Source organism: Nicotiana tabacum, chromosome 20 (genome assembly GCF_000715075.1).
Source record: "Nicotiana tabacum cultivar K326 chromosome 20, ASM71507v2, whole genome shotgun sequence".
In the NCBI taxonomy this organism is placed as follows: domain Eukaryota; kingdom Viridiplantae; phylum Streptophyta; class Magnoliopsida; order Solanales; family Solanaceae; genus Nicotiana; species Nicotiana tabacum.
The window spans coordinates 116,719,233-116,746,825 of record NC_134099.1 but is presented as its reverse complement, the minus strand read 5'-3'; the positions used below and the strand labels follow the sequence as shown (position 1 = coordinate 116,746,825).

The following is a 27,593-nucleotide window of genomic DNA, read 5'->3' as shown; positions in this document are numbered from 1 at the left end:
GCTCGAGTTGAATATATCTGTAACAAGTTGGGCATGGTCAATATATATGCTCCAACTTGAGGGGGAATGTTGACATACAAGTTGTCTAGCACATGTATACACATGTACTACATCATAGCTAGCACATGTATATGAGTTGTATAGTAGGTGTAATACAAGTTGTGTAGCACATGTATACACATGTACTACATCATAGCTAGCACATGTATATGAGTTGTATAATATGTGTAATTAGGTGTATGACAACTAATAGATTAGGTGAATTAGTATTATAAATAGGCCTTGTAATCTTCTCTTCTAGATATGAAATATAGAACTTCTTTAGTTTCTAACATGTTACTTTAAAGGAGCTCCTGGACTTGGCATATTATATACCAATCACAATCATACTCGTATTAAGTGTTTTGCAGATGCTGACTGGGCTGGATAAAAAATTGATAAAAGATCTACTACAGCTTATTGTGTCTTTGTTGAAGGGAACTTGGTATCATGGAGGAGTACAAAGCAAAGTGTTGTATCTCGATCTAGTGCAGAATCCGAGTATAGAGCTATGTCACAGTCTACATGTGAGATTATGTGGATACATCATTTGTTGACTGAAATTGGGTTAGTGCATCCAATACCAACAAAACTCAAGTGTGACAATCAAGCTGCCCTCCATATTGCGTCAAATCCGGTGTATCATGAAAGAACTAAGCATATTAAGGTTGACTGCCATTTTATTCGTGAGAAGATTCAGGAGAACTTGATCTCCACTAGCTACGTGAAGACAGGAGAGCAACCGGATGTTTTGTTCACAAAGGCGTTAAATGGAATTCAAGTTGATTACCTTTGTAACAAGCGGGGCATATCCTATATATATTGTGGGCACCATATCCTATATATATATATAATAGATAGATCGATTAGATGAACGACTACTTCGATTAATTCTCCAAAATGTAAATTTTGCAAATACCCTAAATCTTTCACTGTTAGATAATGAATGTAGACATAATCTTATGTAATATATGTAGCTAGCATAACTATAGGGATTCACAGCAGATTTATAGGATTTCCTTTTTGATTCTTTCCATAGTTAAGGCTCTATGTACTTGTATATATACTTGTTACTTCTTGAATACAACATAAGAGAGATTTCTATATTGTCTTTGTACTTTACATGGTATCAGAGCAGGTCTACTGCTCGCCGGAGTTGAGTCGAATTTGCTGCCGAAAATTCCTTGGCCGGAAGCTAATCTGAGGTCTTTTTGACATTTCCAGTTGACTTGTGGTGGTTCTCTGATCATAGAACCACATTTTGGCAAAGAACAACCTCAGACCAAATCTTATTCTCACTTTGTTTAGTCATGTTTGAGCTTGGTTTATTGGTTATTCGATTTCTTTAATTTTGTGGTATTTTTCTCGGAGGCTACCTCTGTGAGAAGCTTGCATCTTTATTTTTGACTTACTGTGGTGATCAATTAGTGACTTGATATTGTCTGTTGGGTCTTTCCTTATCAAAACTTTATTGGTCTCTGATTTTGTTTGAGTTGGGAACAAATTCGTTTGGTTCTCTGATTTGGTTGAGTGGATTATTAAAGTTGAATCCTATTTAATAGATTGTTGATTTCATATCTATCTGGATCTGTTTGAGTATCTTTTAGCTTCGGGGACCTCTGTTAGTTTAATTATTTTATTATTGAAAGGAAAAAAATGTTGGTAAAGAATAATATTGCAACAACTCCTAGTCCAACAATCTTGGTTTCTGGTGAGTTTCTAAAATTCCTTCAATATCATAAATCAGTTAAGGAATCTTCTTCAGTATTGCCTTTGCTGGGTCAGATAAAACATATCTTATTACCTCTTCCAATAAATAGGTGATGGATTCCGGTGCTACAAATCACATGACAGGTAATCCAAATATTTTTTCTAGCTTTCGCTCACATAAAGCACCCTCTCCGATTACTGTAGCTGATGGATCAACTTGTAGTAGTATTGGATCTGAGATTGTTAAACCAACTTCCTCTATTACCCTATCATCTATATTATGTCTACCAAACTTGGCTTTCAACTTGATTTCTGTTAGTAAAATTATCAAAGACCTTAATTGTTGTGTTGTATTCTTTTCCGATCATTGTTTGTTTTTAGACTTTAAGACGATGGAGGTTATTGGTAAAGGATATATATCTGGTGATCTCTACATTCTTTATGAATGGGAGCCATGTTCTATTGCATGCTCTAGTATCGTGTCTCCTTTTGAAACACATTGTCGACTTGGACATCCCTCTTTGCCTTTGTTAAACAAGCTCTGTCCTCAGTTTCAGAATATTTTATCATTGGATTGTGAGTCATGTCATTTTGCAAAACACCATCACATCTCGTTAAGTCCAAGGGTTAATAAGTGAGTTGAGTCAGCTTTTGAGTTAGTCCATTCTGATGTTTAGGGACCATGTCCGGTTGTTTCTAAAACTGGGCATAAGTATTTTGTCACTTTTATAGATGGTTTTTCTCGAATGACTTGGATTTACTTTATGAGGAGCCGCTCTGAAGTGTTTACTCATTTTTTTGCCTTCTATGCTGAAGTCAAAACTCAATTAAATGCTTCAGTACGTACTCTAAGGAGTGATAACGCTAAAAAATACATGTCAGAGTTATTTCAGTCCTACATGAGACAACATGGTATATTATATCAGTCTTCATGTGTTGATGCACCCTCTCAAAATATAGTTGCTGAGAGGAAGAATAGGCATCTACTTGAGACAGCTCGAGCACTTTTGTTCCAAATGAAGGTTCCTAAACAGTTCTGGGCTGATACGGTTTCTATGTCTTATTTTCTGACTAATCGCATGCCATCTAGTGTACACGATGATAATGTGCTTTATAGTGTTCTTTTTTCAAACAACTCATTATTTCCGATGGAACCTAATGTGTTTGGAAGCACATGTTATGTTCGAGATGTTCGACCATCTCTTACCAAGTTGGCTCCCAAGGCTGTGAAGTGTGTTTTCTTAAGCTATTCTCACCTTCAGAAGGGGTATCGATGTTATTCTACTGAGATTGGCAAATATTTAGTATCAATTGATGTGGTATTTTCAGAGACTACACCATTCTTCTATGCACCTCCCATTTCTACAAGCCAGGGGGAGGAAGATGAGTGGCTAGTATATCAGGTTAACCGTACTTTGACAGAACAATCAGATGATACTCTTCGATCTCCCAATTCTTCTATTTAGCACCAATCGACTATTATGCCTTCAATACCTGCTCCAGCAAGACCTCCAGTTGTTCAAGTTTATTCGCGGAGGCGAGAGACAAATGAAACATGTCCCGTACCAGTTCCTGCATCATCTGATTCTCCTTTGCCTGATCCTCCAGATAACCTTGATCTTCCTATTGCTCTTCGCAAAGGCACACATACATGCAAATCGACATATTCTGTTGCTAACTTTGTTTCCTATGACCACTTATCCTCTACGTCTAGATCTATGATTGCTTCTCTAGTCTCCATCTCCGTACCCAAAACAATGAAGGAGGCTTTGAATCATCTAGGATGGTCTTATGCAATGCTTGAGGAACTACATGCTTTAGAGGACAACCACACATGGGATTTGGTAGATTTACCAAAGGGAAAGAAACCAGTGGGATGCAAGTGGGTCTTTACAGTTAAAGTTAATCCAGATGGTTCTGTGGCAAGACTTAAGGCCAGACATGTGGCGAAAGGGTATGCTCAGACTTATGAGGTGGATTATTCTAACACCTTCTCCCCGGTTGCCAAACTCACTTCTGTCCGCTTATTTATTTCTCTACCTGTCCGAGAATTGGCTTTTAAATCAATTGGATATCAAGAATGTGTTCCTTTATGGTGATCTTCAGGAGGAAGTGTATGTGGAGCAACCATCCGGTTTTGTTGCTCAGGGGGAGTATGGGAAAGTCTGTCATTTGAAGAAGTCCTTGTATGGCTTAAAGTAGAGTCCACGAGCTTGGTTTGGCAAGTTCAGTAAGTTAGTTCAGGAGTTTGTGTTGAAAATGAGTAAGTGCGATCACTCAATCTTCTATCGGAAATTAGTAGCTGGCACTATTCTCCTTGTTGTATATGTTGATGATATTGTTATCACAGGAAGTGACTATGCTTGGATTTCTTCCCTCAGGTCTTTTCTGCATACTAGATTTCATACAAATGACTTGGGCCAGTTGAAATACTTTTTGGGAGTAGAAGTAAATAGAAGCAAGAAGGGAATTCTTTTGTCTCAGAGAAAGTACATTCTTGTCTTACTTGCAGAAACTGGAAAGTTGGCAGTTAAACCTTGCAGTACTCCAATGGTTCCTATTGCATCTTATGAAAGATGATGATAATCCTTTTGACGATCTAAAAAGATACAGGAGGTTAGTTGGGAAATTAAATTACCTTACTCTGACTCGTCCAGATATTGCTTTTGCGGTAAGTGTTGTTAGCCAGTTCATGTCTGCACCAACGGCCAAACATTGGGCAGATTTTGAATAGATTTTGTGTTATGTTGACATACAAGTTATCTAGCACATGTATACACATGTAGTACATCATAGCTAGCACATGTATATAAGTTGTATAGTAGGTGTAATAGAAGTTGTGTAGCACATGTATACACATTTACTACATCATAGCTAGCACATGTATATGAGTTGTATAGTAGGTGTAATTAGGTGTATGGCAACTAATAGATTAGGTGAATTAGTATTATAAATAGGCCTTGTAATCTTCTCTTCTAGATATGAAATACAGAACTTCTTTGGTTTCTAACATGGTATCAGAGCATTGAAGTTTTTTCATCAGTTTGTTGTTGGGAATTGTTTTTCCCCGTTTGAATTATTTTTGTTCAGAACAGCCTTTGGCTGCTTTGATTCTATTTCACTATTTTCGGCCATTTTTTGCCCCGACCACTTCTTTACAGATTTTTCTACTCACTATTCCGACCAAAGTGGTACTGTCAGAATTTTTTTTTTCCTGACAACTTTCATTTTCCAAGATCACTGTTCAGGCATTGTTCACTGTACTGTTCACTGTTCACTGCACTGTTCACTGTTTAAATATTACTATTTACTGTTCATTGTACTGTTCAAATATCACTGTTCACTATTCACTACACTGTTCAAATTTCACTGCACTGTTCTTGACTATTTGATTCTGCTATTATTTGGGTGCAAGATGACTAAAACGAAACCTACCGTTGATGTCATTCCGGTTATGTCCAAAATTACGGAGAATAAGTTCATGGGTTCCAATTACATGGATTGGAGTAAGACGATCCGTCTCTATTTGCGGAGCATCGACAAAGAGAACCACTTGGTTGATGATCCACCCAAGGATGAGACTAAATTAGTCTGGTTAAAGGAGGATGCAAAATTGTTTCTCCAAATCAAGAATTCGATGCACAGTGAGGTAAATGATCTAGTTTCTCATTGTGATTATGTGAAGGATCTAATGGATTATTTAGATTTTTTGTACTCTGGCAAAGGAAACTTGTCTCGCATGTATGATGTGTGCCAGACATTTTACCATCCATCCATGCAAGATCGCTCTCTCACCACTTACTTTTCAGAGTTTAAGAAGGTGTATGATGAGCTTAATGTTATATTGCCGTTTAGTCAAGATGTGAAGGTACAACAGGCTCAGCGTGAACAACTGGCGGTCATGAGTTTCCTTTCTGGTCTTTCTCCCGAATTTGAAGGGGCCAAAACGCAGATTTTATCTGGGACTGCTATCTCTTCCTTGAAAGAGGCCTTTACAAGAGTGTTGCGTACTGAAAAGTCTCATCCAGGTCCGACAGCCACGATCGATAGTGGTGCTCTGCTTAGCCGCGTCCAAAAGGATAGGAGTCATAGTAATCGCAATCGGAGTAGCGATAGTCGAGACCTAAAGCAAGGGGAAGTTGAATGTTTTTATTGTCATGAGCTCGGTCATACCATACGTTATTGTGTGAAGCTTCAGAATAAGAACAAAAGATCTCAGTATGCCAACATCGCCACTTCCGAGACTATTTCACCATCTCAGTCATCATCTCCTCCTATCAATACTATCCCCGAGTCAGGTAAAACCACTAAGTGTCTCCTCTCTTCGTCATCCAAATGGGTCATTGATTCTGGTGCCACAGATCAAATGACAGGTAACTCTAAACTCTTTTCCACTTTTCAGTCACATACCCAATGTTCCACAGTTACTTTAGCCGATGGGTCTACCTCATATGTTTTAGGGTCTGGCACTATTAACCCAACATCTTCTCTTTCCCTTAGTTCCGTCTTAAATTTGCCTGATTTTTCTTTCAATCTAATAACTGTCAGTAAACTTACTCGTACTCTAAATTGTTGTGTCTTATTTTTTCCCAATTATTGGTAAAGGTTCTGGGTCTGGGGGTCTCTATGTTCTTGAATCAGAGGTGCCGAAATCCATTTCTTGTTCAACTGTGTTGTCTCCCTTTGATGTACACTGTCGATTGGGTCATCCATCCTTGTCTAGTTTGAAGAAGTTATATCTTCTGTTTCAGAGTATTTTCTCTTTAGATTGTGAGTCATGTCAGTTTGCTAAACACCATCGCCTTCCTAAAGTTTCTAGAGTCAATAAACGGATCGACTTACCTTTTGAGTTAGTTCACACCGATTTTTGGGGTCCATGTCCTATTATCTCTAAAACTGGTTTTAGATATTTTGTTACCTTTGTGGATGATCATTCTCGTGTTACTTAGTTATATTTAATGAAAAATTGTTCGGAGTTGTTTTCAATTTTTTGTGCTTTTTGTGCTGAAATAAAAACTCATTTTAATGTTTTCATTCGTAATTTAAGGAGTGACAATGCAAAAGAATATTTTTCGAATTTGTTTAAAGATTATATGGCTGCAAATGGTATTCTACATCAATCTTCTTGTGTTGACACCCCTTCTCTAAATGGGGTTGCGAAACGAAAAAATAGACATCTTCTTGAAGTAGGCCGAGCACTCCTCTTTCGAATGAAAGTGCCAAAATGTTTTTGGGCTGATACCGTCTCTACAGCTTGTTTTTTAATAAATCGTATGCCATCTTCTGTACTTCATGGTAATATTCCTTACAACATTCTTTTTTCCTCTCTGCCATTATTTCCTATTGAACCCAAAATATTTGGTTGTACTTGTTTTGTTCGTGATGTCCATCCACATGTACCTAAATTAGATCCAAAGGCCCTTAAGTGTGTGTTCTTAGGGTAATCACGTCTTCAGAAAGGTTATCGGTGTTATTCTCCAGATCTCAAAAGGTACTTAGTGTCTGCCGATGTCACATTCCATGAAAATTATCCGTTCTTTTCTTCATATGTTTATAACAGTCCTGAGGAAGAAGATGATACTTTGGTCTACACTGTCACACATCCAGTTAGTTCTCTAACACCTCTTCCTCAGTCACCCGTTTCCCTTGATCGACCATCCGAGAAGCCACCTGTTCTTCGTGTGTATACCAGGCGACAACAAACCTCTGAACCCGATCATTTACCTACTTCTACTTCGTCGGTATATCAAACCTCCTGTGTTTCAGATCCTAGTTTGGATCTTCCTATTGCCATTCGCAAAGGTACACGACAATGTACTTATCATATTTCTTCTTGTGTGTCTTATGACCATTTGTTTACTTCTTCTAGCTCGTTTATTGCATCATTAGATTCTGCTAGGATACCTAAAACTATTCGTGAAGCATTGTCCCACCCAGGTTGGCATGATGCAATGATAGAAGAGATGATGGCTTTAGATGAGAATGGCACTTGTGAGTTGGCCGATCTGCCCACTAACAAAAAGGCTATTGGGTGCAAGTGGGTATTTGCTATTAAGTTTAACTCCGATGGGACAGTAGCTCGCCTTAAGGCACGCCTTGTTGCAAAAGGGTATGCACAGACCTATGGAGTCGACTATTTGGATACTTTTTCCCCGGTCGCCAAGTTAGCTTTTGTTCGATTATTCATTTTCATGGCAGCTACTTATGATTGGCCTCTGCATCAGCTTGATATAAAGAATGCTTTTCTACATGGAGATCTTCAGGAAGAAGTATATATGGAGCAACCACCTGGGTTTGTTGCTCAGGGGGAGTGTGGAAAGGTATGTCGTCTTCGAAAATCTCTTTATGGGCTGAAACAGAGTCCCCGTGCTTGGTTTGGAAGATTTAGTGAGGCTGTTCTTGAATATGGGATGAAGAAAAGCAATTGCGATCATACAGTGTTTTATAAAAAGTCTGATGATGGTATTCTTTTATTGGTAGTATATGTTGATGACATCGTTATTACTGGAAGTGATATTACATGAATTTCAACTCTAAAGTCTTTCCTTCACACTCAATTTCAGACGAAAGATTTAGGGCAACTAAAGTATTTTTTGGGAGTTGAAGTTACACGGAGCAAGAAAGGCATCTTCTTGTCCCAAAGAAAATATACTCTTGACTTGTTAGCTGAAACTGGAAAGTTGGGATCTAAACCATGCAACATGCCAATGGTTCCTAACACATAACTCGTGAAAGAAGACGGTGAGTTATTCGAATATCCAGAGAAATATAGGAGATTGGTTGGGAAACTGAACTATCTTACAGTAACTCGTCCCGATATCGCATACTCTGTCAGCATTGTGAGTCAGTTTATGTCTTCCCCAACAGTCAGGCATTGGGCGGCTCTGGAGCAGATTCTTTGTTATCTAAAGGGATCTCCAGGACGGGGTCTAGTATATAAGAATAATGAACACACTAACATTGAGTGTTTCACAGATGCAGATTGGGCAGGGTCAAAAGCCGATAGGAGATCCACGACAGGATATTGCGTTTTTGTTGGTGGAAACTTAATTTCGTGGAAGAGTAAAAAACAAAATGTCGTATCTCGATCTAGTGCGGAAGCAGAATACAGAGCTATGGCACAATCTGTGTGTGAGGTTGTATGGGTACATCAACTATTAAGTGAAGTTGGCTTCCAAACTACATTGCCAGCAAAGTTGTGGTGTGATAAACAAGCTGCTCTTCATATCTCCTCTAATACTGTATTTCACGAAAGGACTAAGCACATTGAAATAGATTGTCACTTTGTTCGTGAAAAGATTCAACAAAAGCTCATCTCTATAGGTCATGTTAGAACTGGAGATCAATTGGGAGACATTTTCACAAAAGCTTTGAATGGAGCTCGAGTTGAATATATCTGTAACAAGTTGGGCATGGTCAATATATATGCTCCAACTTGAGGGGGAATGTTGACATACAAGTTGTCTAGCACATGTATACACATGTACTACATCATAGCTAGCACATGTATATGAGTTGTATAGTAGGTGTAATACAAGTTGTGTAGCACATGTATACACATGTACTACATCATAGCTAGCACATGTATATGAGTTGTATAATATGTGTAATTAGGTGTATGACAACTAATAGATTAGGTGAATTAGTATTATAAATAGGCCTTGTAATCTTCTCTTCTAGATATGAAATATAGAACTTCTTTAGTTTCTAACATGTTACTTTAAAGGAGCTCCTGGACTTGGCATATTATATACCAATCACAATCATACTCGTATTAAGTATTTTGCAGATGCTGACTGGGCTGGATCAAAAATTGATAGAAGATCTACTACAGCTTATTGTGTCTTTGTTGAAGGGAACTTGGTATCATGGAGGAGTACGAAGCAAAGTGTTGTATCTCGATCTAGTGCAGAATCCGAGTATAGAGCTATGTCACAGTCTACATGTGAGATTATGTGGATACATCATTTGTTGACTGAAATTGGGTTAGTGCATCCAATACCAACAAAACTCAAGTGTGACAATCAAGCTGCCCTCCATATTGCGTCAAATCCGGTGTATCATGAAAGAACTAAGCATATTAAGGTTGACTGCCATTTTATTCGTGAGAAGATTCAGGAGAACTTGATCTCCACTAGCTACGTGAAGACAGGAGAGCAACCGGATGTTTTGTTCACAAAGGCGTTGAATGGAATTCAAGTTGATTACCTTTGTAACAAGCTGGGCATGATCAATATCTATGCTCCAGCTTGAGGAGGAGTGTTAGATAATGAATGTAGACATAATCTGAATGTAGACATAATCTTATGTAATATACATAGCTAGCATAATTATAGGGATTCACAGCAAATTTATAGGATTTCCTTTTTGATTCTTTCCATAGTTAAAGCTCTATGTACTTGTATATATACTTGTTACTTCTTGAATACAAAACAAGAGAGATTTCTCTATTGTCTTTGTACTTTACATGGTATCAGAGCAGGTCTACTGCTCGCCGGAGTTGAGTCAAATCCGTTGCCGGAAATTCCTTGGCCGGAAGCTAATATGAGGTCTTTTTGACATTTCCAGTTGACTTGTGGTGGTTCTCTGATCATAGAACTGACACCAGATAGCACCTTTTAAGTATGTTATTTAAATATATTTACAGTTTACAATGTATTTAAACATTAGTCAATTTCACTCAAACTTCAGAACATGACGTCCTAGAGTTTAAACCTCAAAATTCAAACTTCAGGCCATCGTGTCCTAAAGTTCAAAAATTGTGTCCAGAAGTTCGAATTTTATGTCTTGAATTTTAAATTAGTAGTTTAGAATTAGTCCGGATTTCAAATTAACAACTCAAAATTTCAGGACACTTCAAATTTAGGATACTTAGTCCTGAAGTTTGGATGAATTGATTAATCTTTAAATACACTATAAATTATGAATATATTTTAAATAGCGGGCTTAAAAGTGACTATTGCTGCACTTCGTCCGCTTCAGGTCAGAACTGGACCAGAATTGGACTAGACTTACTCGGATTTCTGCTCAGGCCCATATTATTTGATTCCAAGTTGGAGTTTAAGGAAGGGAGAGGAAAAATGATAAAATTACTGTTTATATTTTTTTTTTGGTCAATCAAAGAGGCATATATCATAAATTAAGTGATATTATAAAGAGCAAAGTTTAGTGGTGGTTCAGTGTTACAAAAATAAGATTGATCACTGCCACCATTATGTTCTACATTGCTATTACAAGAGTTCGTCAAGCTGTCTAAACAAAAAGAAATGGGTTCCAACTGCACTGTTTGTATTTTGATACTGTTAAAAAATATTTTAGGAAAATAATCTAGTGCTAAATTTTTTAAACATACTGGGTATGATTTTGATCGATTGTCAGAGTTTCAAAGCATGTTGGGCAGAACTTTAAAGTACACAGTAGTTGTGGTGATCGTAGGGATTTTGCCACAAAATTCTAACCATTACCAGAATTTCAGCCACATTCTAAATTTTTTTAATGATCTGTCAAGGATTTTTTCTAGTACTTATAATGCTGTTATTATTTCTATAATTTTTGTTGATGGTATTGATATATTATCTTTTTCGTCTTCTTGAGCGGAGGATCTATCAGAAACAACCTCTCTACCCCCTTGGGGTTGAGGTAAGTTCTGCGTACACTCTACCCTCTCCAAACCTTATTGTGAAATTTTACTGGGTTATTGTTGTTGTTGTTGTTGTTACTGTTGTTGTTGATCTGTCTGGATTTTGTGACAAAATTCTGACTATCACCATAATTGTTGTGACTTGTGTGCATTAAAATTCTGGCGTTTTAGAAAAATCCTATCCAGTGTTCTTTAACATTCTAGCATGAGGCTTTTTTCCTAAAATTTCTGTTACCGGCATCAAAAATCAATCGTCGCATAGAAGTATCATATTTGTGTCATTCTCTTGAGTTTTAGGTTGTCTCCCATCAAACATATTTTAATTATTGTACAAATTATTCTGAATGTTATTAAAGCATCCATCTCACGTTTATTTCAATTAGTCTTAGAGTACGCTTTGCGCGTATACCCATATCAATAAATACTAAATTTATTAAAGATACGTAAATATAATAAGGCAATAAAAATTATAAATATTAGTATGTGTTTCCAGTTAGCCAGCTCAAAAATAAAGAACTCACATGCAAAAATTTTCATATGTCTTATTTTTAATGTGAGAACTTATGTGGGAATATCTTATGAAAACTTTTGTTAGTTTTTGTGACCTAATACATGAAAAAAATATATAAATTTACTTTTATCACGACTCTTCAAAGACTTGTCCCATAAAATAAATAATAAATTGAATTTTTTGGTCTTTTAGAGATTTGCGAATGAAAAAATTGGTCATATACCTCCTAAAAAATTAATAGTGACAATATAAAGTCTAAAAATGACAAATATTGTGTTAATATTTATAATAAATAAGTTAATATGAAAAAAAAATATTGTGATACATTGTCATTTATAGAACTTAATGCGAAAAAGAAAAAAGATGATAACTCATTTACATTTTGTCTTCCTATTTTATCTTTAATGTTTTAAATTTATATTTTTATCAAATATGACTCTTGATACTATAGTATAGCCAATTTACTCTATTTTCTGATTCTTTTCATCAATGCTCTTCTTACAAAAATAAAATTTATGTACCTGAATAGTTTCGTGAAGTTGACAAATAGTTTTACTTATATGACGAATTTGAAAAAGAATTCAGAAACTTTTTGCTAATTAATTAATTCAAATACTTAATTATTTGTTCGTAATATTTTTTTTGAATGTAATCTTAATTGATTTTTACCTTTTAAATATAATAATTTCCTACATAGTTCAAGTGAGAAAATCTAATAAATAAAGTTTTATTCATTTAAAGGTTCTTAATATTAGAAATAAGTAAATGAACCCAATTATTCTTGTATTTTACTTAGAAAAATAATTAAATGACCCCAGTTATCCTTCACAAATTGTATTTCTTAATTTTAATTTAATATGAAATAAAGAAATTAATAGAAAAATATATTATTGTACAATATTTTTTTACTATGATAATATCTTGCTTTAACTTTGCATAAACATTCAGAAATTAAGAACAACATATTATCTGTTCACATTTAATAAATAAGATTTCATGTTACTTCATTTAATTAAAATATAATAGCAAAAATATTATGTTAAGAAAAATCGTTCCTTTCCATTGTAAAGTATTGCCCACCTTTCTTTTACTTGTCATTAAATAAACTCTTTAAATTGAATCTATTTTTAATTTATTTTAGTCTGTAGATTTTAAATTGATACGACAATAAGCAGATGGGTCAACTTTCTAATATTTGGTAAGAGAAAATTTAAGTCAAATCGTGTTTTAATATTTAGCTTAATATTATTGCTTAAAACTTTGGTGTTAGAAGTAATGATTATAAAAGGAAAGAATTTATATAACCAAAATCTTTCTAAATTAAAACTATTAAATATAGAAGTTTGTATATAGTTTGAATAAGGAAAGATTTAATATATAAACTTTAATTTTCGAAATTTTAAATATTAGAAAAATAATTAAATGACTATTCCTAAATATTAGAAAAGTTATTAAATAAATATTTCTAAATATTAGGATAGTAATTAAAAGACTATTTTGTCTAGTCTGAACGCTAGTTTTAAAGGGTAAAAAAGACGAACGACATTTCGATAAGCGCCTTCGTGCTTTTAATATAACTAGTTTTAGTGTACGCACCTTGCGCGTGTACCTTATCTAATGAGTACAAAGTTTTTTAAAAAAACTATATAAATATTTTATTTAAATTATGTTTGAATTATAAAATTAAAGTGTAACTGCTGAAAATGAAGAATATCGAACTCAATAAGGGAAAATATTTCTACAAAGAAGTTCTCAATCACGGTGAATATATTTTTAAAAAAAATTATCTATCAATATACAAAGACTAAACTATACTAATTTATCACTATTAAGTGATAAAAAGCTGAAAATATATATTAATTAACTATAATTTCGTAATAATATTAAAACTAAAGACATGTATCATAAATATAATATGCGTTGTTATATTATAAAGCATATTATTTTATGCTTAATTATCAAATTTATAGTAACTACGTAAAATGAAGTTCGTGTATACATATTACATAGACTAACATAGAATATTTGGATAATACTGTTTTAAAACAAAGGGAATCCTTTCCTTATTTGAGGTAAATTGTCACGTGAATTTAAACTCCTAAATATTAGGATCTAATTCAATAAGGAAATATATAATAATCAAAATTTAGTTGATTTTAAAGTCCTAAATATTAGAAAAATAATTAAATGATTATTTTGTTTAATGTGAAAGCTAATTTTAAAGGGTAAAAAAGGCAAACGATATTTCGCTAAGAGCTTTCGTGCTTAATATAGTATAGATATAGATTTATATCGTGGGTATAATTAATAATTGATAATACAGAGATAATTCCAAGTTATAGGAAATTTGGCAGATAAAATGCAATTTTTCATTAATATCTTCAAAACAAACCTTTCAATGGTATTGACTAGATAAGTCTTCCTAGGATACCTTTCTTTTAGAATTATATTTCCAAATTACACAAGTGCATAATTAATTTTTGCTGTTGAAGAAATTCTAGAAATATTAAGGTTGCTTCTATCTTGATAATACCTTGTTCCTTTTAATTTTTTTCCGCATCAGGAAAGATTTTATAAATATTTACAAAATAAAAAGTTTCAATTAGGCAACTTCTTGTTGAAGTATAACTAAAGGTGTTAAGGGGCCGGGCTGGGCTAGAGTAAAAGGAGACCGGCCGGTCTCGATACCTGTCTGATTGCCGGTTTCAAAATACCGATCTTATCGGTTCCAGGCCTCGCCGGTGAAAAATTGAACCGGAATAGTTCCGGCCTAATGGGTCAGGCCGGGCCGAGCCAGTTTTATTTAATTTTTTTATTTTATATAATAATCGTAATTTATATTGAGGTAAAGTAAAAATGTAAAACACTAAAAACTAAGTATAAAAGAATGTTTGAATAAATTTTAAAGGCTTTAAAAGCCTTATATTTGAAATTTTGAATAAAAAGTTAAAAACTTCAAAGACTTGAAAAGTCTTGTATTTGAAAAATTCATTACGAATTTAAGATAATTCAATGAATTGTAAAATTCGTTACGAATTTAAGATAATACAATGAATTTATATAACTTGTCCAATAAACTAACACATTAAGCTTAAATAAGTCTAATAAATTCAAAATAACACAAATTGTCTCAAATCAACATCAATACGAATTTCCGGAGAACGCTCAAGACAACCCTTGATATGCCTCCTTAAACAGCCCGTGCCCTCCCACTTTCGACGAACATTAAAGACTCGACCACAGTTCTTGCACTCTACTTTGCGAACTTCTTCATTTTCTTCTACCACCTCAAAGTGTTCCCAAACATGTGAGCGCACTCTAGAAGCACTGGGCATGATTTAACTTGAACCTAACAAAAATGGTAACCACACTTCACTTGATAATTATAATTTTATTGTGGCAACCGTAAATAATTGATAAAATTTGAAATATTAATTAATTGAGAACTTGAGAGCAATAAGCAATTCATGCAAAATAGTCGTTGGGCAACGGTCAAAATGGCAGCTGACTGTTGCCAACGGTCAAGACTATTAAAAAAATAATAATTTGAACTAGCTGTTGAACGGGTAACCACTTCACTACTGAAAAGACCTTACCGGTGGACTGATCCGGTGCGATCTAAAACGGGTCAGGCCTGGTCCGGAACATGGCCAGCCCGGCCCGTTTGACACCCTTAGTATGACTGAATGGTAGGGTCAATTTATCAACGGAAAATAGAAGACTCAGGATCCGCTATTGCTTGCTGAAATGGTGGCAATCTTTGTTTGTCCTAGTCAATGGGGACTTGTCTTTTTCGCAACCATCATTTTTTAACTACTTTTTAATCTAGTCTCCAATTTCTGACTCTGCTATATGGTCACTCAATAAGAAAATGATTTCTTTTCGTAAATAGTTGTACAAAATTTTCTTGTTCAAACATGTTTAACTGATGGCGTTTGGACTAGAAAACCAAATGATTTTCTTTCGTTTTTTGTTTAATTTTGTTTTGTTTTGTTTTTCTTGAATGTCAAAAGTTTAGAAGGAAAATTAAAAAAAAGGAGATGAAGGTAGAAACACTTACTCTTGTGCTAGTAAATTTAGCAGGCATAATGGAAAAAGCAGACGAGTCTTTGTTACCAGGGGTCTATAAAGAAGTTGGAGATGCACTCCACACGGACCCAACTGGTTTGGGTTCGCTCACGCTTTTCCGGTCAATGGTCCAGTCCTTGTGCTATCCTCTAGCAGCCTATCTAGCAGAACGCCACAACCGGGCCCATGTTATCGCCTATGGTGCTTTTCTCTGGGCTGCAGCCACATTTCTCGTCGCTTTCTCAACTACCTTCTTTCAGGTAATGTACTACAATATTTCCGCTCTAATTTATATGAAATTCTATTTTGGGACGTTTCAAAATGTTAGACCTCATTCACACATAACTTTAATCTAATGTTTGCTTTCTTTTCAACGATTACTTGAATATTCTTTTTCATCATCTCTATAAATTATATAAGTCAAATTAACATTTGTAACTTAAGTGTCCAGTCAAATACCATTGCATAAAATGGAACATGTTAAGTACAAATCTCTTACTTTTAGTAAATGGTTTCATTCATTTTGGAACAGAAGAAGTGATTAAATTGACATGTTTGCAGATAATAGTATCATGTGGTTAAGGTCGTAGTGTGATTTGATTACCTGACATTCGTCGTTTGATCAGGGTAATAACCTCTATTTAGTCACTTTGCTTATGTAGCACCCCTTACTCCAAACATGTGGTGCATTAATCCATATACGTATATGCATATCATTCTAGGAAAACTAAGCAATTTATGACACACTATATATCAATGGACAATGGCAACCTGACATTACATCCCCTTTTGTTGGTAAGGTGGCAGTATCAAGAGCTTTAAATGGGATTGGACTAGCCATAGTTGCACCTGCTATTCAATCACTAGTAGCTGACTCAAGTGATGAAAGCAATCGCGGAGTGGCATTTGGATGGCTTCAATTTACCAGCAACATTGGTTCACTTGTTGGTGGATATGTTTCCTTATTGATAGCGCCCATTACATTTATGAGAATTCCTGGTTGGAGACTTTCTTTTCATCTTGTTGGTATAATCAGTGTCCTTGTTGGTATTCTAGTTCGCATATTTGCAAATGATCCTCAATTTTCAGATGGTAGTTTGAAAGCTAGTAAAGTTCATGGAAAATCCTTTATATCAGAAGTGCAAGGTATACTTCAAGAAGCAAAATCAGTTGTAAAGATTCCGTCTTTTCAGATTATTGTAGCTCAGGGTGTTAATGGGTTCATTTCCCTGGTCAGCTTTGTCCTTCGCGCCAATGTGGTTAGAACTTACTGGATTTTCTCATGGGAAGACCGCATTTCTTATTAGCTTGTTTGTTGTTGGTGATTCTATTGGGGGATTGTTTGGAGGCAAGATGGGAGATATCTTATCGCAGCGTCTACCTAATAGTGGCAGGATAATTTTGGCGCAAATAAGCTCAGGATCAGCTATCCCACTTGCAGCAATTCTTCTGCTGTCTTTGCCTGATGATCCTTCTTCAATGTTTTTGCATGGTTTGGTCTTCTTTGTGTCGGGATTTTGCATATCATGGACTGCACCAGCTACAAACAAGTAATGATCTTTATCCAGGATTTCATAGCTTCCTTTACTCTTCATTAAGTGTTTAGTAGCTTTAGAAGTTAGTTCAATTTTTTTAAATTTAAAATATTAGACCTAAAGGAAACATATTTTCATTAGGATTGATTAATATTTAGGCCAATGAACTGATCAACTAGTGCTTTATATTACTATCTAGTAGTACTAAAAAGAAGTATTACATGTTGTTTCCTACTATCTTGCCGTTGTTACTGCTTATCGCTATTGCTTCCTTCCACCTATTTTTTTCTGGTCCATAGATTGATGTTACTTTTTTTCTGGCCTTTGTGGTTGATACTCTTGTTTCTATTATTGCTTTTCATCTTTTTGAGTCAAGGGTCTACCGGAAACAGTCTCTCTACCTCATAAAGGTAGGGGGTAAAGTCTGCGTACACACTATCCTCCCCGACCTACTCCACTGTTTTTTTTTGTTGTTGTTTGTACTAAAAAGAAGTATGTTTATTTGTTGCACTTATCATGAAAAACTGCAGAGGGTTCTAATAAGACACCAACAGTCCAATTTTTGCAGAGATAGTACCTGAGCAGTCACGAACAAGCGTCTATGCTCTGGACCGATCTTTTGAATCTGTATTATCATCATTTGCTCCTCCTGTTGTTGGACTACTGTCTCAGAATGTTTATGGTTATAGACCAGTTGCTCAAGGTGCTGAAAGTATTGCTACAGACAGAGAAAATGCAACATCTTTGGCAAAGGCATTGTTTACTGCAATAGGAACTCCAATGGCACTATGTTGTGTTATTTACTCTTTTCTTTATTGCACCTATCCAAGGGATAAGGAGAGGGCTCAAATGGAAGCTTTGATTGAATCCGAGATGCAACTCTTAGCCTTGGATGCTTCATCTGTAAGTGGAGAATATTCACTAGTTAATTCATCCGAAATTCAAGAGAGTTATGTTGATGAAAAAACAACAATTGATGAAGTGGTCTATAATGAGAATGGACTTGATTTTGAGGATGGCGATGACAAGACGTTGATCTACCGTCGCCCAACAATTTCCAAATTCGCTGAATAGCAGTTATTCAACTGAGCAGCAAACCCCACACAACTGATAGATAAGTTGACGTTAATAGCAGGTCTAATTCTACGATGAAGGAGCTCTGTGCCAAACAAATACTAGCGTAGAGTAGAATGACAATTCAATTAGCATGTACGACCAGAATGCAGAACTTATACGGAATTACTCCAGTTGATGAATAGTTCAGGGAGTGACATAATTTTTTTGTATAACAGGCCCGAAATATCTTAGTAGCTTTCTGAAGGTCCAAATTGTATAACTCAACAGAAAAATCAGAGGAGATGGAGAAGTCATTTAGAGATCTTCTTTGCCGTAAAGCTGAAGCATTCCCGTCGGCCGTCACACATCAAGAAGCATATCAACATAAACAGGATAGGAACTTGAAATATTATGATACAGTATTTCTCTTTCATTCTTTCCAGTTTTGTAGTCCTTGCCCAGCTTGTACATTTACCTTACTTGTTTCCCCATAATTATTTCTTTCTTATGGCTTTTTGTATACTCCCTCCGTTCCAAATATTGTTAGAGAATATAACTTGTTCCACATTGGTCATTTAACTGTTTCTAAATAGCTTACTTACTGGTCCTGAACTACTGCATTAAAATTTTGAATTGCATATTAATATTATTCTTTCTTTTGGTATCAAAGCTAATTATTAATTTGAGCTGGATTTTCATTTCTTCACACATGATATGTACCACGCACATTATTGGTTAAGGTTTCCATCGGATCTTAAGGACTTTGTGCTCTCTCTTTCAATTCAGTGCATCGAATCATTAATTTGTGACACTCATTGGTTCAAAGTTTTGGATTGTATGCTCGAATTCTTTCACAAATATAATTTGTGAGCATATTTATACCAGGACAACACTGATCCGATAGCCATTTTCAAATAGCTACTAGCCCTTGAGGCCCTGTCCTTCATATACATTTTCAGCTTCATGTATTTTACTAGCAAATTGGAAGTACACCAAATGAATTTGTTTGTACGGTAAATAATGGGATCACACAGAGAGAGAGAGAGGGAGAAAACAAACAAACAAAGAGAAAAAAGAAAAATGAAGTTGGAGTGATGAATTCCCACGAGTCAAACAAGTAAATTTAATAGCTCATAATATTTGTTGGTTGTTTAAAAATGGTTGAAGGCAGTTGTGAGCTATTAAAAGCATTCTTGTGACTCAGCGTTTCGATGTCACTGAGGTGTTTAGATCTTTTGAGTTATTATTGTTCTTTGGTGACTGTTTCTCTGAAATTTGGAGTTATGCTCTTCCATTAAATTTTCATTGCCATTCAAGACCTTCTTTTAACTTGTACCACCCTCTCTTTCTCTCAATCTCTGAACACAAGAATGGTTGGATGTGGGAACAAAATTCCATATGATAGCTCAAGAGATAGGAAATCAACATATAAAGTGTGTGGATCTTTTTATATTGTGAGGCCTTTTGAAAAAAATCGGGCGGGATTGGTTCAAAGTGGACAATATTACATTACGTTAAGAGTATCTCCATACGATGTGGGTCACACACAGTAAATCTCGGAATTTGACCCGTGAATCGTGGTAATGGGACACATGAAACCTGTTGAAATTTTGTTGCTTTCAGTTACTGCGGTAATTTTTTTTAGCATAATAAGTTACTTAGTTTTAGGATAAATCTACTTTTTGAATTTAAATTTTTGTTAGATTTTAGGTTTGTTGAAATATTTTGAGTTTTTAAAATTCTTCTTATGCAGATCTTTCACCAGATTATGTTCTCAAGTTAGCTATTTAAAGCCCTCTATGTTTAATAAAAAAGGAGAGACATTTTCAATCAATACTTTTAATATTTTTGCTGCCCCATCTTTTAAAAAAACTAACTGAACTTAATTCGAGGAGGAGATCCGTGAATCGTGGTAGTGGGCCACATGGAACTTAGTTCAAGGAGGAGATTGTTGGGTGTGCGAACAAAGACCCATGTTGGTAGTTGAAAAGATTGAGAGTCTACATATAAGGTATATGAATCTCTTATTGATGTAAGGCCTTTTAGGAAAAACTGTGCACATTTGGCTCAAAACGGATAATATATCATACTATGTTAAGACTTAAGAGTACTGTTTAGTCCAGAATAAAGATGACCGATGGCGTGATTTTTTTTTTTTTTAAATTGACATAATACATATAACTTAAACTCGTATAAAAATTAGCGCATATTGCATGAGAGTACAGTGTAGGGTTTGACCAACGACAAGACGAAAAGCGTCTGTTAGCATTTAAACATATGCGCTTTAAATAGCTGGTTGGAGGTGTCTAGTAATTGCAAAGCCCAACTTCAATTCAGCAACTGATCGAATTCAATTCACTTCATTTGAAGAGAGCACGTCATGGTCAATAGATGGGCTATTCTAGTTCCACTATTTAATGTTTTTGCCATTTTAAATTTCATATTGCATGTTTGCCTCAATCTACAACTTCCCTTTGACCCCTATATAAACACCTATAATAAGTATTCACCATTTTGATTCTCACAAAGAGAGTTGGGCCAAAAAAGAAAACCAAAGAAGCAACAGATTTTGATCATTGTCAAATTCATCAGTCATGGTCTCCCTTCAAACTACTATATCACAAGATTTGTCTAAGAAGAGAAAGTGGCGAGAAATCAAAGCAGAAGAAATCTCTGAAAAGCCACAGCAAGTGATATCTCTATTTGGCACCGAGTTTCAGCATGAAAGTCCTCTGCCTTTGGAGTGGCAACGGTGCCTTGATATTAAGATAAGCAATAGTCGTTTAACTTATATACATTGACAGTGCTAAAAACTTACACTATACCGATGTACTTTTATCTGATATATAACAGGTTATTTATCATATTTTGGTAGTTATCAATTTGATGTTTGTTATAGGAGTATTAGTTATCTGTAATTGTCTTTTACGTGACTTGATACATAAAACTGTTTTACAATGTTTATAACTCTAAACAACATAGGATTGGTCCTGTGGAATTTTTGCCAAGGTGGAGATTTGTTGAAATGTCAAATATTTCAGCTTCCCACATCGGTGGGTTAGCAATAGTTGGGGGGATTTTCCCCCTATAAAAGAAGGCTTAATGTTTAGGATTTAAACACACCTCTCATTTGCCTTCTCATCTGTTTAAGGCATTTGTATCTTCTCTCTTTAGTATTATTTCACTTGTATTTTTGGAGTGAAATAAAATATTGGTTGTGTCCGAGGAGTAGGCAAAATTAGCCGAACCTCGTAAATTCTGGTGTTCCCTTTATTATTGTTTTATTGTCTTATTTATTATTTGGTGGCTGTCATAATTTTTGGTATAGTAGTTGTGACTTATTCACACTATATACATTTGGCTTCCGCAACAATTGGTATCAGAGCCAAGGTACTGTCTAAGTATGCTCTGTGGTTGCAGCATAGTCTGATCTTCCACATCAGAAAAGATTTATCTTGGTAACTGAGTCAAGGTTCTGTCTGAGTATGCTCTGTGGTTGCAGCTTAGTTTGATCTTCTACATCAGAAAGGAAATAATCTTGATTTGTGTCGTCAGCTATTAAATAATATTTGTGTCAAATATGGGAGACAATAAACAAGAAGAATCTACATCAAGTGTCAACAACACGTCATCATTGGCATCTTCGCTTATGACAAGAATTGTGTCAAATGCGAAATTTGCGGTCGAAATATTTGACGGGTCCGGACATTTTGGGATGTGGCAAGGCGAGGTTCTAGATGTCCTTTTTCAACAAGGGCTAGATCTGGCCATTGAAGAAAAGAAACTAGATGTTATTGGAGAAGAAGATTGGAAGATTCTCAACCGTGTTGCTTGCGGTACCATTCGATCCTACCTTGCTAGAGAGCAGAAATATCCATACACAAAGGAAACTTCTGCAAGTAAATTATGGAAAGCACTGGAAGATAAATTTTTGAAGAAAAACAGTCAAAATAAATTGTACATGAAGAAGAGACTGTTTCACTTCACCTATGTTCCTGGTACCACGATGAATGAACATATCACCAGTTTCAATAAGTTGGTCACAGATTTGCAAAATATGGATACAACTTATGATGATGGTGACTTGGCCTTGATGTTGTTGGCGTCACTTCCTGATGAGTACGAGCACCTTGAAACTACTCTACTCCATGGAAATGACGAAGTTTTTCTTAGAGAAGTTTGTTCGGCTTTGTACAGCTATGAACAAAGAAAGCGAGAAAAATAGAAGGGCGGAGAAGGAGAAGCACTATTTGTGAGGGGTCGTCCTCACAATCAAACGAGGACAAAGAAGGGAAGATCCAAGTCAAGATCTAAACCCAGCAAAGATGAATGTGCCTTTTGTCGAGAAAAGGGGCACTAGAAGAAAGACTGTCCGAAGTTGAAGAATAAGGCCAAACATAACAATGGAAAGGCCATTATGGATTCAAATGTAGCTGATTGTGATGATTCAGACTTCTCATTAGTTACAACAGAGTCATCAACATCATCAGACATATGGTTGATGGACTCGGCTTGTAGCTATCATATGTGTCCCAACAGGGACTGGTTCGTGGAATTTCAAGAAGGAGAATATGGAGTCGTTCACACAGCGGATAACAACCCTCTTACCTCATATGGCATTGGTTCAATACGATTAAGGAACCATGATGGAATGATCAGAACATTGACAGATGTTCGATATGTACCGGATTTGAAGAAGAATCTCATCTCTGTGGGAGCCCTAGAATCAAAAAGGTTCAAAATCATTGCAGAAAATGGAGTGATGAGAGTATGCTCCGGTGCACTAGTGGTAATGAAGGCTAATCGGAAGAATAATAATATGTACCGCTATCGTGGCAGTACAGTTATTGGGACAGCGACAGTGACATCCAGTGATGACAAAGAAGCAGAAGTCAGCAGAGATGTTACCTTTGATGAATTTTCTATGGTAAATAAGGTAACAGAAGATACCAAACAAAATGAAGGTGCTTCTAAGCAGGTGGAGTTTGAGGGAAAATTTATTTTTCCTACACAAGAAGCAGAGGAGGAAACAAATGAAGATTACTCTCTGAAAGGAGAGCCAGTAGAGGAGATTCCAACTCAGGAACCTCAACAACAACTTGAATCAATAGCAACCAGCAGACTAAAAAGAACAATAAAGAAACCTGTTCGTCTCATAGAGACGGTTGCTTGTGCAACCTCAATTGTAGCTGATGATGTTCCTACCACTTATAAAGACGCTGTCCAAAGTTCAGAAGAAGATAAGTGGAGGATTGCCATGAATGATGAAATACATTCCCTTCATCAGAATCATACATAGAGATTGGCCAATCTCCCGAAGGGAAAGAAAGCAATTGGGTGCAAATGAGTATTTGCAAAGAAAGAAGGATTTCCTAACCAAGTAAATGTTCGCTACAAAGCAAGATTGGTGGCCAAAGGATATGCTCAAAAGGAGGGAATTGATTACAATGAAGTGTTTTCTCCAGTTGTAAAACATTCCTCCATTAGAATTATGTTGGCTTTGGTAGCACAATTGGATTTGGAACTAGTTCAGATGGATGTAAAAACTGCGTTTTTACATGGAAACTTGGAGGAGGAAATCTACATGACTCAGCCAGAAGGATTCAAAGTTGCTGGAAAAGAAAATATGGTGTGCAAACTTGAAAAATTATTGTACGGATTGAAACAATCTTCTAGACAATGGTACAAGCGATTTGACGAGTTTATGTTGCGGCAAGGGTACAAGAGAAGCAAATACGATCATTGTGTGTATTTGCACAAGCTTAAAGATGGTTCCTTTGTATATCTTCTCCTATATGTTGATGATATGTTGATAGCTTCCAAGAATTTGGAAGAAATTGATAAGTTGAAGATTCAACTGAAGAAGGAGTTCGAGATGAAGGATTTGGGTGAGGCAAAGAAAATTCTTGGCATGGAGATAATTAGAGATAGACGTTCAAAGAAACTCTGTTTATCTCAAAAGGAATATTTGAAGAGAGTACTTCAACGTTTTGGCATAGATGACAAGACTAAGCCAGTTAGTACTCCACTTGCTTCCCATTTTAAGCTAAGTACTATTATGTCGCCAATGGATGAAGCTGAACGAGAGTATATGTCAAAGGTACCATACGCAAATGCTGTTGGTAGCTTGATGTATGCAATGGTTTGCACAAGGCCTGACATTTCACAAGCTGTTGGAGTTATTAATAGATATATGCACAATTCAGAGAAGGAGCATTGACAAGTTGTGAAGTGGATTCTACGGTATATTCATAATACTGTAGATGTCGGGTTAGTTTTTGAGCAGGAAGACAATCAGTCTGTAATTGGATATTGTGACTCAGATTTTGCGGGTGATATGGACAAACGAAGATCAACTACTGGTTATGTGTTTACTTTTGCAAAGGCACCAGTTAGTTGGTAGTCTACTTTGCAGTCAACAGTTGCTTTGTCTACAACAGAGGCAGAGTACATGGCTATTACAGAGGCTGTGAAAGAGGCAATTTGGCTTCAAGGATTGCTAAAGGAGCTTGGTGTTGAACAAAAAGGTATCACAATTTTTTGTGATAGTCAAAGTGCTATTCAATTAGCGAAAAACCAAGTTTATCATGCAAGGACGAAGCACATTGATGTTCGGTATCATTTCGTACGAGAAATCATAGAAGAAGATGGAGTCACGGTGAAGAAAATTCATACTACGGAGAATCCTGCTGATATGCTGACAAAGGTGGTGACTGCGGTCAAGTTTCAACATTGTTTGGATTTGATCAATATTGTTGAACACTGAAGATTGAAGATGAAGACACAACCAAAATTTGTTATAGAGAGAAAATTGAAGACGTGGAATTTTTGCCAAGGTGGAGATTTGTTGAAATGTCAAATATTCCAGCTTCCCACATCAGTGGGTTAGCAATAGTTGGGGGGATTTTCCCCCTATAAAAGAAGGCTTAATGTTTAGGATTTAAACACACCTCTCATTTGCCTTCTCATCTGTTTAAGGCATTTGTATCTTCTCTCTTTAGTATTATTTCACTTGTATTTTTGGAGTGAAATAAAATATTGGTTGTGTCCGAGGAGTAGGCAAAATTAGCCGAACCTCGTAAATTCTGGTGTTCCCTTTATTGTTGTTTTATTGTCTTATTTATTATTTGGTGGCTGTCATAATTTTTGGTATAGTAGTTGTGACTTATTCACACTATATACATTTGGCTTCCGCAACACTTTGAAATTAATTCGTTAAATGTGCTTGAGGAAGAGCATTGTGGTGACAGCAGGGTCAGGCGTAGTATTCTGGCGACGAGTTCAATTGAACCCATAACTTTCGATGCGGGGTATAACTTTATGTGTAAAAATTGACAAAAATCGCAAAAATAGCATATATGAACCCATGACTTTAAAATATAATGGGTTCAATGTTAAAAACCTTAAAAATTGAACCCAGAGCTAAAATTTTGGGTCCGCCTCTGGGTGACAGGACTAACCTTGTTTTCCTTTACTCTGGTTGAAATGCAGTGTGGAGATATATACTTCTATAACACGAGAACACAAAAGAGAACATCAAGAGATCCTAGATTGAATCCTGAACCACAGAGTCCAGATCATATGAATTTAGACCTTCAACTGAATTTACCATGTGGATCATCAGAGAACAACCAAGTAGTTGACAACTTCACTAAACGTAATGCTGTTAGCGATTCAAGTTACTCCGGTCGTGATACCAAGATCAAAAGGAATGGTATCACTCGTTCTCTGTCGTGGTTGACGTTTGATGGTGATCAACAAGAGATGTTCACTGCAGTTTGCAAGAAGTGTCATATGTTGGTGATGATGTGCAGATCTTCATCATCATGTCCAAACTGCAAATTTATCAACCCGGCGCCTCACCTGAGCACTCCTATATTCCTTGTTCAACAGAAGGTTAAGCCTCTCATGTCTAATAAAAGAAGTGTTCTAGTTACCAAAGATTGAGGGTAAAGTGTAGCGATATGATAAGTGTCATATGACCAACCTAAGTTTGCTTGCGGTTGAGACGTAGTTGTTGTTATATATTTTTCAAGTTACAAAAGATTGTCTGTAGCATCATTTGAGATGCAATCTTTTAAATAGTTTCCTAGTGCCTCCATTTAACTTCTGTTGCTCCTTTATAGAGAGGGAAAATAGGATAAGGGAAAGAGTTTATACTTCAGTCCATGTTTATATTGGTATAATGTAATAACTTGAAGAAAGCTGGAAGCTGACCATATTAGTCTAAGCATTTGGTATCAAGATTGGTAGTAAAGTAGTTTTCACAGAGAAGACTTGATCTTTATTAATAATTAACAGGGTATTTATACAAGAGAGTGGATCCATAAGAATCAAGAAAGGATCCATAAGAATCAATCAAACTAAATAACAATCTGTACAATCAAGAATAAGCTAAAAATAGTGAAACTAAATCTACAAATAAGGAAAGAGAATAATCTGCAATGCATTTAAGATATCTTTCCAATATGCCCCCGCAAGATGGTAGGTCGATCAGAGCTACCAATCTTGGAACATAACAGCTCAAAAGAACCGCTTGGAAGAGCTTTTGTGAGCATGTCATCTAGTTGCTCCTTCGACGAAACATGAGAAACCCGAAGAAGACCTTTCTGGACTAATTTACGGACAAAATGATAATCAAGTTCAATGTGCTTCATGCGAGAGTGGAACACAGGATTTGTACAAACATATGTAGCACTAAGATTATCGCAGTAGATGACAGGTTTCTGAGAAGGAGTGACAGATAACTCCTTGAGAATATTACGCACCCAACAAAGTTCAGCAGTAGTATAGGCAATTGCCTTGTATTCTGCCTCCGTTAAAGAGTGAGCCACTGCTCGTTGTTTCTTAGAACTCCATGAAACTGGATGACAACCAAGAAACACAATATAAGCTGTAGTGGATGAGCGATCATCCCGATCACCAGCCCAATCAAAGTCGGAAAAGGCATGAAGCAGGAGCGGAGAATTTTTCCGAAGAAACAAACCACGGTCCGATGCCCCAGCTAGATAGCGCAAAACACGTTTTTCCATGG

The 27,593-nt window shown here is 35.8% G+C and overlaps 3 protein-coding genes across 3 annotated transcripts; all 3 read left to right on the top strand.

Annotated features, from left to right (window-relative positions):
* Positions 1-5,164: 5,164 nt before the first annotated feature.
* On the top strand, positions 5,165-8,273 carry LOC142174505 (uncharacterized). The gene is made up of 4 exons (XM_075240311.1): positions 5,165-6,122; positions 6,355-6,493; positions 7,310-7,551; positions 7,639-8,273. Exons 1-4 carry the CDS (start codon positions 5,165-5,167, stop codon positions 8,271-8,273), a joined length of 1,974 nt encoding a protein of 657 aa, XP_075096412.1.
* Positions 8,274-15,753: 7,480 nt separating this feature from the next.
* On the top strand, positions 15,754-19,135 carry LOC107760937 (uncharacterized). Its single transcript, XM_075240830.1, is given in 4 exon segments — positions 15,754-16,228; positions 16,769-17,185; positions 17,187-17,518; positions 18,058-19,135. Coding segments are annotated over 4 exon segments (1,557 nt in total). The 5' UTR covers positions 15,754-15,940; the 3' UTR covers positions 18,578-19,135.
* Positions 19,136-26,044: 6,909 nt separating this feature from the next.
* LOC107826348 (uncharacterized) lies at positions 26,045-26,506 on the top strand. Its single transcript, XM_016653309.2, has one exon. It carries the CDS (start codon positions 26,045-26,047, stop codon positions 26,504-26,506), a length of 462 nt encoding a protein of 153 aa, XP_016508795.2.
* The last annotated feature ends 1,087 nt before the right edge of the window (positions 26,507-27,593 follow it).

Excerpts from the sequence above, each read along its gene's own strand:
- LOC142174505 (XM_075240311.1), top strand. The coding sequence starts at position 5,165 with ATGACTAAAACGAAACCTACCGTTGATGTCATTCCGGTTATGTCCAAA. Across the intron at positions 6,494-7,309 it reads TTGAAGAAGTTATATCTTCT|TCCTGAGGAAGAAGATGATA; the intron begins GTTTCAGAGTAT and ends TGTTTATAACAG. Across the intron at positions 7,552-7,638 it reads TCCTATTGCCATTCGCAAAG|ATTCTGCTAGGATACCTAAA; the intron begins GTACACGACAAT and ends TTGCATCATTAG.
- LOC107826348 (XM_016653309.2), top strand. The coding sequence starts at position 26,045 with ATGCAGTGTGGAGATATATACTTCTATAACACGAGAACACAAAAGAGA.